The sequence below is a fragment of the Dunckerocampus dactyliophorus genome, chromosome 19, assembly GCF_027744805.1.
Source record: "Dunckerocampus dactyliophorus isolate RoL2022-P2 chromosome 19, RoL_Ddac_1.1, whole genome shotgun sequence".
Lineage (NCBI taxonomy): Eukaryota > Metazoa > Chordata > Actinopteri > Syngnathiformes > Syngnathidae > Dunckerocampus > Dunckerocampus dactyliophorus.
The window spans coordinates 19,802,432-19,821,371 of record NC_072837.1 but is presented as its reverse complement, the minus strand read 5'-3'; the positions used below and the strand labels follow the sequence as shown (position 1 = coordinate 19,821,371).

Sequence of the window (18,940 nt, the reverse complement as noted above, 5' to 3'; positions counted from 1 at the left end):
TAGCGTTAATTAGAGCAGTGACTCTGCAGAGGGCGGCGCCGCATTAATTAGCATAAAGTGGCCAGAGGGACCTGCCGCACACGCATCGCTTTGCATATTTAGCATCACATGAAAACCCACACTGGCTTTTATGCTGCACTTTTGCTTTTGATGCTGACTGTGCGAAAGCCTAATTGTCTGTAAAGATATTTGCCACTTGTTTACTGGACACAACATTAGCTTCCGTGTAAGGTAATCCCTCTCAATATTGCGCTTCGATTATCACGCCCTCGCGAAATTGTTTTTGTTTTTAAATAATGAATAAAAGATGACTGTTTTGTGGTTGAATACGGCCTATTATTTTAAGCAAATTGTACCCATTCTTGGCCTAAATGAAGCATTTTCAAACATAAAAATGACTAAATGAACTAAAATACAAATACAAGGCAGAGGCAGCATTGTAATTGTGAATGTAGTATTCTACTTTGGCCACTAGGTGTCAGTAATTGTTGGGTGCGACAGGACTGACTGCTCACCAAAGTTCCCTAGGGAACACATTTACTGTGACACTGATTGAGCAGGAGTTTTATTTCTGTCTTAGACGGCTTATTTACTCTTATTGTGTCTACTGCATTGGCTAATGCGAGTGCAAAGCCATTTCAAGCTGCAAGGAAGTGCACTGGAACTGCTAACGTGTGAGTCCATGTTATCGTATTTATGTCTAATATGTCTTATTTTCTCTGATTTGCATCTGGTCTATTGGGTAATAGGAGTGTAAAGGTGGCTATAGGGGTGTTATTCCATGTCTTCAGGGCTCTAATCATGTTAAAAAGCATATTTAGAGGATTTTAAACAGGTTTACTACAGTATGACACAACTAACAAATTCCTTGTGTTTATATTGAATTCTACTTTGTGCAAATTGACTTGTTGCAGTCGGGTCTGGAACCAATGACCCGTGATAAACGAGGGATTACTGTCATGTGCTGTCCTACTGGGAAAACAAGGTGCTGTGAGGTACTTTTTCTGGTACCTGCTCAGGGAAGGGTTGGTCGTCTACAGCCGTGCATTTCTCGTTGCATTCTGCGTCATCTCTGCTTGCGGTGGAGCTGACTGGACTGCGCATGTGTGCCTGAGATTCTCTACTCTTCATCTTGTTGTTCTTCCCCCCCGGCAGGTCACATCTCAGTGGAAGGCTTCGCCCGCTACCTGAACGGCGAGGAGAACAGCATCATTCCTCCAGAGAAGCTGGACCAGAGCGAAGACATGACCTTTCCCCTCTCCCATTATTTCATCAACTCATCACACAACACTTACCTCACAGGTACACACACACACACACACACACGCACGTGCAGTGTCCATGCAGTCCATTGTTATTCATGATCTTGTAAGAACAAGACCTCGTTTTTCCTTTGGTGGATGTTACACTTGTAGTCTTTCCATTTTTTTTTCCATTTCTTCTTTTGGGGGGGGGACGTTGAATCTTTTCAAGTGGATCAAATTTCTCCTTTGATGGCAATCAGAACATTTCCGTCACAGCTCAGTGAAGCAAAGAGACGAGAGACGGGGGATAAAAAATGAGCTTGATCTTTTAATGCCATGTGCCATGTGCCATGTGCCATGTGCCATGTGCCATGTCGCACATGCACGACATTCAACCGCCTTTAAAGGCTTCCTCTTGTGCAGAAGTGGCTTTTCACTTCAGGATGTTGGGACATCGTCCCTCACAGCTTCACGCGCAGCACAGTTTGTCAAAAGTATGTTATACACGTTATATTAAATACGGCCCAAATATATGCACATGTCACATCTTTTATGCCAAGTCAAATATGTTGAATAGACATATTTATCTAATGAATACGGCCTATTGTTCATTTACAAATATGCATACTTAAGCACATGTTACATATTTCATACCTAAGTAAAATATATTGACAAAGCATCATGGAAATAATGATTGGAGCGCCCTTGTCTCTTCAAGCCTGATACAACTAAAGGCAGCTTTGCTTGGACAAATGTAACAATGACAACCAAAATAGCTCCTAAGAGTTCCATTCTTGGCAGTACAATGCTATAGCTAGTCATGTAAGAACTTAAGTGATGTTAGTTATTATCAGGAAAACCAAGGACGTTGATATCAGCTCTTATTATGAGCTATATTTGTTATCATCATGATATTTGAGCCTTTATTGTAGCATGCATTAAAATGGATCAATAAAGTGAAGAAACAAGGGGGGGTCTCATCATTTTTTCTATGACTGCACATATATTGAATACGGCCTATTATCAGTCAAATAATATGCATATTTAGGCAAAGGTTACATGTTTGTTGCCGAAGTCAAACATAATGAATATGTATATATTGTCTACAGCCTCTTATTAATCAAACATAATGTTCATATTTAAACAAATGGTCCCAAGTCAAATATACTGAATATCGACTGCGGCCTATTATTAATCCAAAATCCTCTGGTATGCATAATGAACCAAATATTAGGTATTTGTTGCCTACCACTGCTTGTTACCTCAGCGGAAGGCTTTAAGTGCCAAAAGGCCCATCAGAAGTGCGCTGATGTTTCGATGTGGGTTTGGATGTGCAAACAGACTCCCCTGCACATCATAGATGCAAGCCAACCTCTTTCCTCTGGCATTCAACAAAGGCTGAACAACATCACTGATTTTATTTACTGTATTTTATAGTTTAGATCTAAACCGTGTGTGGTTATTTCTTTCTTTCATTATTTTTTGTTTGAGTCACACCCCAGCTGGTGTGAAATGTGCCACGTAAAGTTTGACTTGACGTAACCTGGATTGTTGTGTTTTGCCGCTAGCCGGCCAGCTGGCGGGGAACTCGTCGGTGGAGATGTACAAGCAGGTTCTGCTGTCCGGGTGTCGCTGCATCGAACTGGACTGCTGGAAGGGTCGCACTACGGAAGAGGAGCCCGTCATCACCCACGGCTTCACCATGACCACCGAAGTCTCCTTCAAGGTAATGCAAGCAGAAGAGATGCTTCCAGCGGTTGGATGGTGCAGAAGGACCTCATGAAACACGTCTGAGGTGCTCTAGAGTGGAGATAGAGTCCGGGTCTCTCTCAAGGGGGGAGTTGGAACTCAGCATTTAGTCGATTCTCGTGTCTGCTCAGCAAACAGAATAATATTTGCATCCATCTGCATCTCCACTGAGCAGGAAAATAAGACGCGGCAGCTTCTTTCACGGCAGATAGAAAGCAAGCAAACAAACAAACAAACAAACAAACGGGTACGGAGCGCAGAGGCAAAGGGGGGGGACAGGGGACACACGAGAGAATCTTAAACCGTATCCCGAAAGATGAGGAGGCCAGCGTGCGTGGATGGAGAGACGAGGTGGAAGAAGAAAAGAGCAGCCCATGGAACCTCCAAGACCTTTTCCACCAAGTCAGCTGACAGCCGCCTCACCTCCAATAAACACCGGATGCTTGATTCCTTCCGTATTGTTCGTGTTTCTTCAATGCACTTCCTGTCTTTCTACATTTTCTTTTCTTTAGGAGGTGATCGAGGCCATCGCCGAGTGCGCCTTCAAGACCTCCCCCTTCCCCGTCATCTTGTCCTTCGAGAACCACGTGGACTCGTAAGTCAGCGCCCCCGTACTTAACGAGTCTTTCATCCTTTCCTGGTTGTTGTTGGGGGGTTTTTAGCTCTCGTTGATGCCAACATTTAAGAAAACTCTCATCTTTGGCTGTAAAGCAATATTACGTACAAACTTCATCTTAGACCAGCCAGGACACCTGCAGTATTTTTGTTGTGTTAGGATTGGCACAAATTTTGATCCAAAAGTGTATGTTACTTTGAGTCGTATGGCTCGACATCTTGACCTTGGGACTGCCGCTTTGTTCTTGAGGAACCACACATTTAAAGCACCAATAAGTAACAACATTAATGCGAAATAAGGGCATCCAAACGGCCTGAATGCTACACTGGCCTGTAAAAGCTAAAATAGCATCTCTGTCATTGTCATGGCCACCACATAGCCCCTACTTTACTTGTTTGTAGTATTTGGTGGACCAGCCAGGACACCTCATTATGTTGTGTTAGCATGAGCGTTAGCACTAGGGTTAGTTTTGACAGTTAGGGCTGATGTATAGTATAACCTGCCTCACACTAAAATCACTACCTTTTGTATTCCTTAACAACTACACATATAAAGCAACAATATGTGATAATATGGCCTTTAAATAACAGCTTTCAAGTAACCTGAATGCGACACTACCTTGTAACAAGGAGAACAGAATTGCTAATTGCCATGGAGACCACATGATCACCTACTTTAGTCGACTGTAGTGTTTGGTGGACCAGCCAGGACACGTCTTTGGCGTCAATGACTATCATGGGCAGAGTGTTTATGTGAAAACATGATGTAGCTTCGTTTAGCCTGTGGTGTACATCACTGCTTGGGCTTCTGTGGTTTCTGACTGTGGCTTTAATATCTTTCAGCGAGCGATGTCCTGACCTTGTCTGACTTTACAGACCCAAGCAGCAGGCCAAGATGGCCGAGTACTGCCGCTCAATATTTGGAGACGCTCTGTTGACGGAACCTCTGGAGAAATATCCCGTGAGTCCTGCGTGCGCCCGCACGCACGCACACGCACACGCACACGGCGGCGCATGCAATGGAGGGGCTGGGAAGATGTTATCGCACTCGTGTGTCCTTGCTGCTCAGCGTGACGTCCATACACGAACTCACGATAAGACTCACGCACACTGTTGGAAACAATGGAGTTCTACTGGAGCCACAGACCACCAGGAAACGTTTGCAGTTGAATCGGCAAGTGTTTATTTTCCCACACTTGAGTTCGCCATGGTTCTAGACAAGAAGAGAAAATAGCATTCAGTAATCCCAAGTGTCAAAGGGGTCATATGAGAGCAAACGAAGCAAACAACAAATAAACTCTTGGGTCAAATAAACCGTACATCAGCACATTGTAGGTGTCGCTTACTTTGATGTGCTTTCAATAGAAGGATGAGTGTTAGTTTGGACGCCCCTTCATAGGAGGCATGTCCCACTGAGGCTGGTGCTGGGGATTTAAATGTTCAGTGCCTCCCTCTGGAGAGGAGGGGAAGTGCAGGGAATGAGTTGATTTCTGACACACACAAACAAATACAGACAGACGTTGGGTTCTATTATTTACATTTACGTATTATTATGAAGTCATTTCATTTGAATTGTTTTACTTATTTCAATGTATTATTATTATTATTATTATTATCCTGCCTGTGACGTTGACGGCCTGTCGTAATTTCCCCTGAGCTCCCTTGGAAACAAACACTCACTTTAAGAGGAAGGACGTTGTACCGTCGAGCACACAAAAAAACATCCACCTGGCGTTTCAACCACCTGAAACGCCAGCATCACAGCGTTTGAAAAGTGCAATAGGTTTGCCAGAGACCTCCGTGGCGTCACACCGGCTGCTCGGCGCGTGTGCCCGAATACAGTGCACCTTGCTGGGCCACAGCAGGTGGCTCCTCCCCCTGTATACTCTGGTTCTCCTGGTAGTAGTGATGTCATCATATTTCATTAGGACTAATCAACACATCCTCATTTGTTCCAGTTTACGAAGGTTCATTTGTTTCTTTATTACTAAATATTTGTTTTAGCCTGAATTCATTGCATTTCAATTTTATTATTATTTTATTATTTTTATCAAATTATACTAAAATTTCATGGAATAAAATAAAAGAAAAATCAGTTTGTTCAAATATAGCATTTTAAAATTCAGTTGATAAAAATTCCGTTTATTGATATTCAAATCATTTCGATGTTTCAAAACTCACACATGCAGCTCCAGTTTTCTGTTCGACTCGTGTCATTTTGTACCTGATTGGCTGGCTCTGAAACACAATCAGTAGACTGAGTCTTGATCTCCCGGAAGTGTATACAGTGTTCCCTCGTTTATCGCGGGGGGTTGGTTCCCAAAATAGCCCACAACAAGTGAAATCCGCCAAGTAGCCAACTTTATTTGTTTCCAGTCAGTGTAGATGTTTTAAGTTTTAAGGCTGTCAAACACTTTTCACATTTCTTTCTCCCTCCCATTCCAAAGGTCAAAGGTAACAACTGAGGCGTTGAGTGGTTTGTTCAGTGCGTGTGTGCACACGTGTCACATGCAGCATCACATGGACGCTTTGTGTCGCACTTGGCAAAGCGCGCTAGCAGCCTCGTCCCGGGCTGTCACACTTCTAAATGGCCTCCCGCTGACTTGATGGTATTTATTTATATTTCTGTGTGTCACACGTTCAGATGAGGGAAAAGTGCGCTAATATAAACGCGGCGGCTTTTCCTTGGCTGCCCTTTACCAGGCTGTCCTCTGTTGCCATGGCGACCAGGCCAACCAAAGCTGCCTTTGCGTTCTTTGTAGCCGAAACCCATGCCCCCCCCAATTGTGTGTATTGACACCGGCCCCTCGCGTGATGCGACAGCACGTGACGTCCCGCCAGCGGGCGTGTAATCTCAGAGGGAGGGGGGGAACAGGATATCAGCTCAGGACGTCCTGGCTGGATGGATGGGAGGCGGCAGATGGGCTAACGTGGCCTGATTGGTTCCAGCTGAGCCCCGTAAATACACTCCACTAAACTGTCATTGTGCATTTTCTTCTGCTTGGTGCACGGTGGTCATGAAGGAAGGGGCGCGGTCAAGCGGACCAAGGTTAAAAGGGCCCGAGCCTACATTAGCAACATTTTAGACAAAGTGGATGTGTGAGCTTTAAATGGACTTTTGTACACAGCACATTACTGTTTGTTGCTTTTTCTTGAAAATGGCAGCCAGAAAGTGTTTTGTTTTTTTTATCCAAACCAGCGTAAGACAGAAATGGGAAGATTTTTTGGGTTTTCTGGGGAGCTAAAGACCGACTCCAAGGTCACTTCTCCTCTGCTCTCGCCACTTCGATTCTCCATTTTCATCCAATTATATCCAAGATCCCTTTTTTATTTACTGTTTACTAATAACCATTAGCATGTCACCGCATGAGGGGGCGTGTCTCTATGCAGCTCTGAGCGGCGGCGGACTGGAGCCAACCCTTGACCCCTGACCAGTCGCGACAGAGTGAAATATTACGTGATGTAACGCCAATATTCCAAACCAAAATGCAGTCTGCTGTGTCGAATGTGTAGCTTCTTTTCACGTTTTGCTATTTTTACCAGCGTAGATTTCATGAAATGCGTGACGCCATTGTCTCATTTGCATATGACGCACTGAAGAAGTACGCAAAGGAAATGAAAAGGAAAGCAAATGCCTGGTTTATCTTACTTAATTGGTTCCAGGCCCGACTGTGATAAGTGAATTTGTTCATTTACTACAGTAGAGCCCTCTAGACATGAAATAACACCCCTCTAGTCACCTTTACACTCCTGTTACCCAATACAGTAGACATAATAAGAGAAAATAAGACATCAACTAGAAAAGGCAACGGAGAGCGCAGACCTGCGCCAGGCACCATAGTCCCCCTTCATACTGTGATTCACACCAAAATAATAATCCTACATTTTTTGGGTCAGTCTTTGATATTTTTTTGAACCTGTTGGAAACTTGTATTGTATTTTTTTTTCCAAGTGCGCTGGACATTTTTTGTGGACTTATATGCACAAATGCCGAAAGTTGTCCTATCCCGCAACATTAAAGAATCCTTTCAAAAATTCCCGGATCCACGGTGATCCGGATCGGCCCCAAAATGGAGTCAGTTCTTGCATCTCCCATTTCCCACAATTCCTGAAAATTTCAACCAAATCCATTGAGAACTTTTCAAGTTGTTTTGAACACAAACAAACAGATAAACGCCGGCAAAAACGTAACCTCCGCACTTGCGCTTGGCGGCGGGAATAAGACTGGCGCTTGTGTGTGTTCCAGTGGCGTGGACGGGAAGTGACGCCGGGGGTTCAGAGTTGAGCGTCGCTGCCGAGCCTCCTGCTGGGATTTACTGACACAAACACACGTAAACGTCACAAAAAGCAACAGGAGAAGTCAGCCCGCTTCCCAGGACGTAAACACGCAGAGGACATTTCCACTTTGAAATGTTTCTGGTTTTGGCTTTTCGGCGCTGATCATCTCTTCTCCTTTTATTGCGAGAGAGAAAATGCTTGCGGCGTTCGGCGGCAAAGTGAAATTGAACTCAAGCAAGTCATTTGGGTGTAAATCAATGGGCCGGATGCCAGGAATGTGAATCAGGAAGGCGTCAAGTCTAATATTCCACGGCTTCCGAGGAAAAGCAACAGCGTATGCTTCTTTGTCGTTTGTTTGCCTTGAACGCATCGTCTCAACGCGCTGATGGATGGCTGAAGACCGTGTTTATCGCGGATGAATAATGTCTGCCTCCCGCCGCCATCGTTAATACTTCTTAACACTGTGATATAAAAGCTGTTTACAATCATGAATAAATGAATAGACGCGTCAGCCTGCTCTTTGTGTTCAACTCTCAGCAAGCTCCACGACGCACAACTTGGAATTTCCCTCCGGATTTGCGCTTTACACGTGATACTTTGTCCTTGGAACCTTTTAAACTGGCGCCAAAACTACCTTTTGTCCAAAACATGAGACGTTGTCGTTACTAGAAATGCAATTCTATACAAAATGAGCACATTAGCCCTTAAAACAAGGGTGTCCAAAATGCAGCTTAGGGGCCATTTGCAGCCTGCGGCTGTTTTTGTATTGGCCCCAAAAATGCATTTAATCAAGAAAATGAAAAAAAACACAGCAAAAAGGGAAAAACAAAACCACAGTCATTTTAAGAAAATAAAGAATAAAGTCATCATTTTATAAGAAAAAAGTACAAATTTTACGAGAATAAAGTCATAATATTAGGAGAAAAAATATCAAATTATTCAAATAAAATAATAAATAAGTTCAAATTCAAATTGAACTATTCAAGATAATTAAAAATGTGTGATTTTCTAACATAGTTAGTCGCCACATCGTGTCAAACTAACTAAACAAAAATAAACTTGCAGTTCTGGGAAATTGGGTTGGTAAAAACATACAGAATTACAAGAAAAAAGTCCAAATATTATAAGGATAAAGTCAGAACATTACAAGAAAATGTAAATGTTGACCTATTTGGGTTAAAAAAAAACAAGCAAAAACGCATGTTGTTGATACTAGCGAGACAAGACAAAATGCTACATGAGCTTAAGTCTACAAGACGACATTTTAACATTCCTTTTGAGTGAAGTAGAATGGAAAAATAGGAAAATTTTGTATACGACAATATATTGCAATCTACTAATTTAATTTCTACTACGTTACGCTCTTCTGCACTCTGTGTGTATGCTAGCAGCCCCGCCTCCACCCACCGAGACGAAAAGACTGTATGACTGACAAAACGGCTCACTCCGTTCATGCCGTTGTTCTATGGAACAAACGCGCCAAGGTGCTGAAAGCAATGCACAGAGTGAACTCTCTTCCTGCCAGACACATGCAATATATTGATTATCCACTTCATTTTCATGTATTGTGTATTGTGTCATTTATTTATTATCATCCCAGGCTTTACAGCCCACAAGAAATATTTGAATCTCATGAGCTCCTGTGACAGCCCTCGTTGGTGCTAACACGAACCCTACTTTTCATCAAAAGTGGAAAGTTAAAGTTGAAATATTAGGAGAACAAAATCATAACATTACAAGAAAACAAGGCGTCATAAATTAAAGTGCTCATATTATGTGGAAAAAATATATTATTATTGAAATGAAATTGAAATAATACATAAATACAAATTGAAATATAAAATGAAAAAAATATGGGATGTTTTAAAACCATCATATTAAGTGAAACAGACAAAACATAAAGTTGCAATTCTGGGAAAATTAGTTTGGGGAAAAAGGTATACTATTACAAGAAAAAAGTCAAAATATTATGGGAATAAAGTCAGAACATTACAGGAAAATGTAAATGTTGAAATATTTGGGAAAAGGATGCACTTTTTCACCTGCACTGTATTGCAGAGTTGAGATGCAGGCTGGTGTCCCTTGAAATATCTGCTGTACTGTACAGTACATGTAACGTCTTATCATATCTGAATAGGTTGGTGTACAAAATGTCAAATATCAAAGTGGCCCCTCCATACTTTCATTTATCATATGCCGCCTTGGATGAAACAAGTTTGGATACCCCCTGGCTTAAAATATCGTAGCCCAAATCGACCCCCTAGTGGCTGTTAGTGGTGTAGCCCATTGCATCGGGGGCAAAAGGGGTCAAAGCGCTGGAACATGTTGACTTTTCGTGACGTCATCCTTCCTCATTGAAACGATGCCGCATCTCACCCGGCCCCTGCTGTGTATATGCCCACCACTTCAGGCTTCACTACACATCTTAAAGCGGTGTGTTCCCAGTAGGGCTCAATAAAAGCCCTTTTAAACCGTCGACATTCTTGCACCTCTTATTGAATATAGTTGCAACATTGCGAGGCTATTTCACGATCCTGTGGAAAGCTTTCATCATCACGTTGCAAGTGACCTCTGTGTGACCCTCCCCTCTTAGCTGGAGTCTGGCGCGCCGCTGCCCAGCCCGATGGAGCTGATGGGGAAGATCCTGGTGAAGAACAAGAAGAAGCACCACAAGGCGTACTCCACCAAGAAGAAACTGGCCGAGCAGGTGTCCAACACCTGCAGCGACTCGTCCAGCGTGTGCGAGCCCTCCTCGCCCGGCGCCAGTACGACAACACACACACACGCGCACACACACACACACATAATGTTGTGATGTTATGTGGTCAGTGAAGCTAAACGACTGTATTGTTTAGCATTCATCATTTCCATGGCGCTCTCCATCAGCAGAGAGTATTATTAGATGTTGCATACACTTGCTGTCGGGCAAACATGACACACAGCGCTGGTGTTTGTGCAAGAGCAACAACAATACAATATGCACAGCTCGTGTGTATTTATTTTGTAGCTAACGAGGGTATATAACCATCTATTCCACACCACTGCCAAAACCGCCACAATAAATAAACATATTAATGCATAAACATAAATTTATACTAAATTAATGAGGATTTTTGTTTTTGTAAAAGCAGAATTATATTTTTTGCTGCTCATTATAGTGTGTATTATCTTTTGGGTTTTATTGCCACCAAAAAAGCAACATGTGTGCCTATTACTCATGGAAGTGTTAATGTGTGTTTTGTTGGCTGCAGAGCTGCACTGTTATGCTTGCCCACACTGCCCTCTTGCGGCAGTAATTAGAATGACACGTTTGGACTCGTGCGATTATTTCAAAAGTAATCGAGTTCAGGTGTTAACTATTTATTAAAAACATACAGCGGACCTCCCGTCATTCACTTTTAATTGGAGTTGTGCTCCTCGCGCACGCAAAGCTGATTTATTGCTGTTTTATCCGCACAGGTTCGACCAAGGAGGACATGACAGATTCCTCCCAGCCAGCAGAGGGTGCTGACCTTAGTCTGAGGCCGCAGGGAAGAAAGTCCATCGGTGAGTTTTCCGACCACAGGGATGGAGCTCTCAATCATTTAAATCACTCCATTTATGTTTGGGAATTGTTGGACTTCTTTGTTTATAAGATATTCTCTCTTTGAAAAATGATGGGTAAAAAAACTAATTTGTGCGAGAAATAATGCAATCCTTTTGCGAGATTTCACAAAACTGTTTACAATAAGTGCATTGTACTTCCGTTACTTCCGTGTTCAGAGCGGATGTGTGCGTTGAAAATTAAAATTAAGAGCAGCACATTGATATGAGTTTCTGATATGAGTGTTTAAGCAGTGGACACAAGTGAGAGAATCCCATGTATGGCTAATCAATGCTAATCAACTGCTTCCCGGTACAGTACTCAAAGAGATGTGTTTCCAGCAACGCTAGCTAGAACCGGATGTTAGCATTTTATTTTCAAAAGACGAGCCGAATAACTATCACGGAATTGAAAACTTGTTCCTGCAGTTACGGTATCACTTTGTACCTCTACAATTGTGCATTAAGGGATGCGGAACTGCTGCAGATGGAAATTAAATGATGCATTTCCACCCGATTTTCGCTATGTGGGGGCAAACTATGACCGGAAGTGTGTCCTGTAGCTTCACATAGTTTTGCCAACTCTCGCAAAAAATCCTCTTTTTTTTAACCCGTCAATTTTTTTTCTCCTTGTCTCGTCTGGGGCTCCGTACTTTTTACCCTTTCGAAAACATTTATTATCAAATGTTTTTTCTCAGCATACGTGTTTATCTCCTATACAAGGTGAGGTGGAGGCGGAAAGTGAGGACGAAGATGAAGATGATGACGACTGCAAAAAGGGATCCATGGACGAGGTGGGTTTATGGGGCGATGCCGCCCTCTAGTGGACATAAAATATAATGCGCAAAAATAGCAGATAAACGCTTGTGTTTGCCATGATTCCCCCAAGATTTGGATTTGGTGCATGCATTTACGATGTTTGTGTACTTCGTGTAATGTGTGTGTGTGTGTATGTGTGTGTGCGCGTGCGTGCGTGCGTGCGTTGCAGGGCACGGCGGGCAGCGAGGCGTTTGCCACAGAGGAAATGTCGAACCTGGTCATCTACATCCAGCCCGTCAAGTTTAACAGCTTTGAAGCTTCCAAAAGTACACTTCAGTTGTTGTTTTATTGTTTTAGTCCAGGTTCTTCATTCAGGATTTTAACTTAGAGGAAATTTTAAGGACATTTTAATATGTGCATTTTATTGTGTGCACCTGCAGAGATCAGTCGCAGCTACCAGATGTCGTCTTTCGTGGAGACCAAAGCGTTGGAACAGCTGACCAAATCTCCTGTGGAATTTGTGGAGTATCCTTGTCATTAATGATGACACTTTTATTTTTATTGTGTTGCAGGAGCAGTGCCGCTCTCACTTTAAATAATATCAATATAACGTAATCACGCTTTAAAACGCTCTCATCTTTGTTTTGTTATGAGCTCTGTTGCATTTGTTAGTCCACTTAGGAGTCTTTTTTGTATTTATTTATTTATTTATTTATTATGTTTTGTTTAATGTCATCCATAGATTTATAGATATATATAAATATATATAATATATATAATATATATATCCATCCATCTTCTATACCGCTTCTTCCTCATTAGGGTCGCGGGGGCATGCTGGAGCCTAGCCCAGCTGACTTCGGGCGACAGGAGGGGTACACCCTACACTGGTCGCCAGCCAATGGCAGGGCACATATAGACAAACAACCATTCACACTCACATTCATACCTATGGACAATTTAGAGTCACCAATTAACCTCACCTGCATGTTTTTGGAATGTGGGAGGAAGCCGGAGTACCCGGAGAGAACCCACACGCACACGGGGAGAACATGCAAACTCCACACAGAAATGCCCAAGGGAGAATCCAACCCAGGTCTTCCCGATCTCCAAGCTGTTACTGTGTTGGCCAACGTGCTAACCACTAGACCACCGTGCGGCCCTAATATATATATATATATATATATATATATATATATATACACACATACTGTATATATATATAGAGATTGATCCATAGATACATCGATTTTTATTTATTTTTAATTAATTATTACTTTAAAACACCGACTTCTTTGTTTTATTATGAACACCATTGCATTTCTGAGATTTACATCTGTAATTAATGTTATACACTCGCAGATACGAACACAAGCCGACTGGTCTATATTTTATTTTATTTTGCCTTGTAGTCACTCAATCAGTATTTCTACTGCTACTGTACATGCTTGACCAGTAGAGGGCACTGTGACACTGCTAATGGGACCAACAGAGGAAGAGTCAGACACTGGGGAGATAGAGTGTAAAGCTAAATGGTAAGCTAAATGATACAACCCGGACAGAGCGTGTGATTAAAGTTTATGAAGAGTTAATAGGCCTGCTTAATTCTACACCACCCACAGAACACTACCTCTTTTAGAAGAGTCTAACCACCACCACCATTTGTCCTTTTTTTCAATAACTCCTCCTCCAACTCCACCACAACGACGTATGCTCGACCACTCCTCTTCAAAGGTAAATAACATTTATAATTACGTATTATTATATCACTTTTATTATTGTTTTTTTCATTAATTATCCTGGTTTAATATTACTACTGCATCCAAACTCATATGTACATACATACACATATACTGTATATGTATACATGTACATGTAGTACCTATATCATTGGTAATATTACCTTTTCCCCTACTTAAGAACGATTCGACATAAGAACGGCCGTCTGGAACCAATTGTGTTCGTTAGTTGGGGACTTAGTGTATATTTGTGCCTCACGACTGGTTGTGGCAACATTACTCGGATGAGCGTCATTGCCAGAAGTATAATTTAGGTTGCGTTGAAATCTGAGGTGTTTGTGACACGACTTAAGATGTCAGCATGGGCCCAAAATGGCATCTGCGTCTTGAATTTTGATGACATGTTTTGCAGCACTCAAGTGTTTCTGGCACGGCCGTTGCTTCGAGCCAAAAGTCAACTGAGACAATGTCGCCACGGCGGCGTCCTTAACCCGAATGCGTCAGATACAACAAGCTGCAGCTGAGCAGGATTTACCCTAAAGGCACTCGAGTGGATTCGTCCAACTACAACCCTCAGCTCTTCTGGAACGCCGGCTGCCAGCTGGTGGCGCTCAACTTCCAGACGATCGGTAAGAAGGTGAAGGTCAGGGGCCGCGTGCGGGATGAACGACATACCGTGTCTTCTGTGCCTTCTGCAGATCTGTCCATGCAGCTCAACCTGGGCATGTACGAGTACAACGGCAAGAGCGGGTTCCGCCTCAAACCGGAGTTCATGCGGCGGCCCGACAAGCACTTCGACCCGTTCACCGAGAGCACCGTGGACGGCATCGTAGCAAACACGCTCTCTGTGAAAGTACGCGTACCGCGCCCTCTCGTACGTGAGGCGGACCGACGCCTTTCTCACCGTGCGTGTTCCTTCCAGATCATCTCGGGGCAGTTCCTCTCGGATAAGAAGGTGGGCACCTACGTGGAGATGGACATGTTCGGCCTGCCGGTGGACACCAAGAGGAAGGCCTTCAAGACCAAAACATCTCAGGGCAACGCCGTCAACCCCATCTGGGAGGAGGAGGCCATCGTCTTCAAGAAGGTGGTCCTCCCTACGCTGGCGTCCCTGAGGATCGCCGTGTTTGAAGAGGGAGGGAAGTTCATCGGACACCGCATCATCCCCGTGTCAGCCATCCGTCCAGGTGACGTACGGCTTTCGTCCTTCCAAAGATGGAGGCGCCACCACGTGGTGACGTCTGGCCACCCTTCCCGCAGGCTACCACTACGTCAACCTGAGGAACGAGAAGAACCAGTCGCTCACGCTGCCCGCCCTCTTTGTCTACGTGGAAGTCAAAGATTACGTCCCGGACACGTTCGCAGGTGAGGCGCCGCTCCCGCCGTCTTCTCAGGCTGCGCGCGCTCACCGTCTTTCTCGTCCTCCGCCGCCAGACGTCATCGAGGCTCTGTCCAACCCCATCCGCTATGTCAACCTGATGGAGCAGAGAGCCAATCAGCTGGCGGCGCTCACCCTGGAGGAGGGCGGAGACGAGGAGGCCGACAAAGAGGTGGGGGTGTTTGTTGACGTGTAGATAGGAAGTGGACGCGGTGGACGTAAGGCAAGCTCGTACATCTGCTGCTCTTCAAAATAAATGCACAAGATGCTAATTGCTTGCATGGAGGCTACATATTGTATAACTGCTAGATTTTCAAATGAAAGCACACCTTTTCAAAATAAAATGCCCTTTGTACTATATACTTCACCCATCGAGTGCATCCAAACTACATAAGCATTAAGTTTCACAATAAGAGCATGTTAATGGTGTATGACGCACTGCTTGGTTGCATCTCGACTTCATGTCACTTGTCATTTTCAATATAAAAGTACCTCCCATTACACTGTACCCTAGAAATGCTTTCGTTGAACAGTGCTTTTCAAAATAAAACCTCATCTTGCAGACCTCACGCAACTCGGTTGCATGTACACAACCTGAGACCACTAACATTCAAAATAAAAGCACTCGTACACTGCACTGTATGCTAAAATTGGTTGCAGCTGACAATGCTTTTCAAAATAAAAGAAATACATTATGCACTCACTCAGCTAGATCTAGACCAGTGGTTGTTAACCTTGTTGGAGGTACCGAACCCCATCAATTTCATATGCCCGCTCACCGAACCCTTCTTTAGTGAAAAATAAAACATATATTTTTTTTCAAATTCAAGACATAGGTATATGTTTGTTTATAGATATATGTTTGTTTATAGGTATATGTTTGTTTATAGATATATGTTTGTTTATAGGTGTGTTTGTTTATAGATATATGTTTGTTTATAGATATATGTTTGTTTATAGGCATATGTTTGTTTATAGATATATGTTTGTTTATAGGTATATGTTTGTTTATAGATATATGTTTGTTTATAGGTATATGTTTGTTTATAGATATATGTTTGTTTGTAGGTATGTGTTTGTTTATAGGCATATGTTTGTTTATAGGTATATGTTTGTTTATAGGTGTGTTTGTTTATAGGTATATGTTTGTTTATAGGCATATGTTTGTTTATAGATATATGTTTGTTTATAGATATATGTTTGTTTATAGGTATGTTTGTTTGTAGGTATGTGTTTGTTTATAGGCATATGTTTGTTTATAGGCATATGTTTGTTTATAGGTATATGTTTGTTTATAGGTATATGTTTGTTATAGGTGTGTTTGTTTATAGGTATATGTTTGTTTATAGGTATATGTTTGTTTATAGGTATATGTTTGTTATAGGTGTGTTTGTTTATAGGTATATGTTTGTTATAGGTATATGTTTGTTTATAGGTATATGTTTGTTTATAGGCATATGTTTGTTTATAGATATATGTTTGTTTATAGGTATATGTTTGTTTATAGGTATGTATAGATATATGTTTGTTATAGGTATATGTTTGTTTATAGGCATATGTTTGTTTATAGGTGTGTTTGTTTATAGGTATATGTTTGTTTATAGTTATATGTTTGTTTACTGGTGCTCAAAATGACAGAGACAGGACGCTGACTCCCATCATGGTTCGTGATACGTGTGAATCCATGCTGTACATATTCATCCCACCACTTTCTTTTTTTGCTCGACATGGTTAGTATGGATTAAAATATTAAGAAGGAAATCACACGACATACTACCACATCAGTCACACGTTGACTACTTGATGGTGCGTTTCATTTGTACTCGGAACTGGGAAGTCGGAGTGAGAGTGACGTGATCTCCAAGTTAAAAGTGTTCCAGTTGCCAAGTAAGAAAAACTTAACACAATAGCAATATTTTTTATAAATTATTTATTGATTATTTATCGTTTACACAGGAGGCAGAACCCCTGGGACCGACTCACCGAACCCCTAGGGTTCGATCAAACCCAGGGTAAGAACCACTGATCTAGACAAACTGTAACTACTAACTTTAAAAATAAAAGCACATATGTACTGCATGACACGCTGACTGTGTAACAAAAAAATTTCAAAATAAAAGCACTTGTGTACTGCACAGAAAAATAGTTTGCATCGGACGCTGCTTTTCAAAATAAGGCCTTATCTTCCAAACTTCATGCTACTTTGTTGTAACTACTAACTTTCAAAATAAAAGCACCGTCCACTACACTGTACCCTAAACATGCTTGCATTCAACACTGCTTTTCAAAATAAAACCTTATCTTCCACACAGACAAACTGTAACGACTAACTTACAAAATAAAAGCACTTACGCTACACTACACACTGATTAGTTGCCTCTCAACTACTCATTTTAAAAATAAAAGCACTTGTACGCTGCACTCTATGCTAAAATTGGTTGCATTCGACACTGCTTTTCAAAATAAGACAAATTCTGCACTGCCCAGTCGAAGTCACATCTACATTGTCTAAACATTGCTTTTCACAATACAAGCACCTTATACACTCTTGTCTCCATAAACCTACTAAATTTCAAAATAAAACCACTCATACGCTGCACTATATGCTAAAATTGGTTGCATTCAACACTGCCCTTCAAAATAAAACCCTTACATTTCACGCTGCACACTGATCAGTAGCATCTATGCTGACTTTTCACCATAAAAGCACTTATACTGTATGCTGCACTATCTGCTGATTGGTTGCACCTTGACTCTGTGCATCTGCAGATTTTCCAAATAAAAACACCTATATCCTGCACTATATTTTCAAACTGGGTGCGTTCAGAGGACTTTTCAAAATAAAACACATTTTCCACACATCACGCTACTCTGTTGCATCTAACAACATGTAACTGCTAACTTTCAAAACAAAAGCACTTACTTACTGCGCTATGCACTAAAATGAAAGATTGCTGAAAGGCCACGTTTCAAAATAAAATGGAAGGACTGAAGATCGTTCCTCAGCAAGGTGTCAATTTATTTGACCCGCTTCCCCTCTGTGGCCATGGCAACCGTCTCCAAGCCAGCATCTTTGCTCTGAGAGAGCAGAGCTCAGCGTTAAGGACATGAGTACAGCAAGGGGAGGACACGTGTTTTAAAGGATGTAAGAGTGTTGTGGAAGTCTTGTCAAAGACCAACAGAGGAAAGTTTGCTTGTTCTTTGGAGTGGAATCCAGCAAGGGACAGTTAAATGTGACGATGATGACTGGTGTGCCTTGATGTGACTGACAGGTGGAGGCGGGAAGCGACCCCCCCTCAGAGTCCAAGGCGGACGCCAGAGCCGTGTTGCCGGCGGAAAACGGACTGACCCACACCCCCATCGCCCCCAAACCCCCGTCGCTGGTCGGCCATCAGCCTCAGTCTGCGGGTACTTGCAAAACGAAACGGGCACAGTCGGTACCTTACCTACCCACTTCATGCAGGACCAGTCAAAAGTTTGGAGACACCTTCTCATTTGTTGGCAAGGGAAAGTGGGTCTAAACTTTTGGCTTGCATCGTGTACGCAAAACGTTGTGTTCTATTCAAAATAAGCAAAGTAAAAGATAGAAAAAAGGA

General features: G+C 42.4%; 1 protein-coding gene across 4 annotated transcripts in view; it reads left to right on the top strand.

Moving 5' to 3' along the window:
* The window catches only part of LOC129172081 (1-phosphatidylinositol 4,5-bisphosphate phosphodiesterase beta-1), a 124,658-nt gene that overhangs the window by 79,577 nt on the left and 26,141 nt on the right, over positions 1–18,940 (top strand). For 3 of the 4 annotated variants that reach the window (XM_054761451.1, XM_054761453.1, XM_054761454.1), the window contains 15 exons: positions 1,156–1,302; positions 2,813–2,970; positions 3,506–3,588; positions 4,485–4,569; positions 10,480–10,651; positions 11,346–11,432; positions 12,192–12,262; positions 12,457–12,553; positions 12,668–12,752; positions 14,471–14,595; positions 14,665–14,819; positions 14,889–15,153; positions 15,227–15,331; positions 15,401–15,516; positions 18,617–18,752. In XM_054761451.1, coding sequence (XP_054617426.1) covers positions 1,156–1,302; positions 2,813–2,970; positions 3,506–3,588; positions 4,485–4,569; positions 10,480–10,651; positions 11,346–11,432; positions 12,192–12,262; positions 12,457–12,553; positions 12,668–12,752; positions 14,471–14,595; positions 14,665–14,819; positions 14,889–15,153; positions 15,227–15,331; positions 15,401–15,516; positions 18,617–18,752 — 1,887 coding nt within the window. Of the gene's footprint in view, positions 1–1,155; positions 1,303–2,812; positions 2,971–3,505; positions 3,589–4,484; positions 4,570–10,479; positions 10,652–11,345; positions 11,433–12,191; positions 12,263–12,456; positions 12,554–12,667; positions 12,753–14,470; positions 14,596–14,664; positions 14,820–14,888; positions 15,154–15,226; positions 15,332–15,400; positions 15,523–18,616; positions 18,753–18,940 lie in introns of all 4 variants that reach the window. The other variant, XM_054761452.1, reaches the window with a different exon arrangement.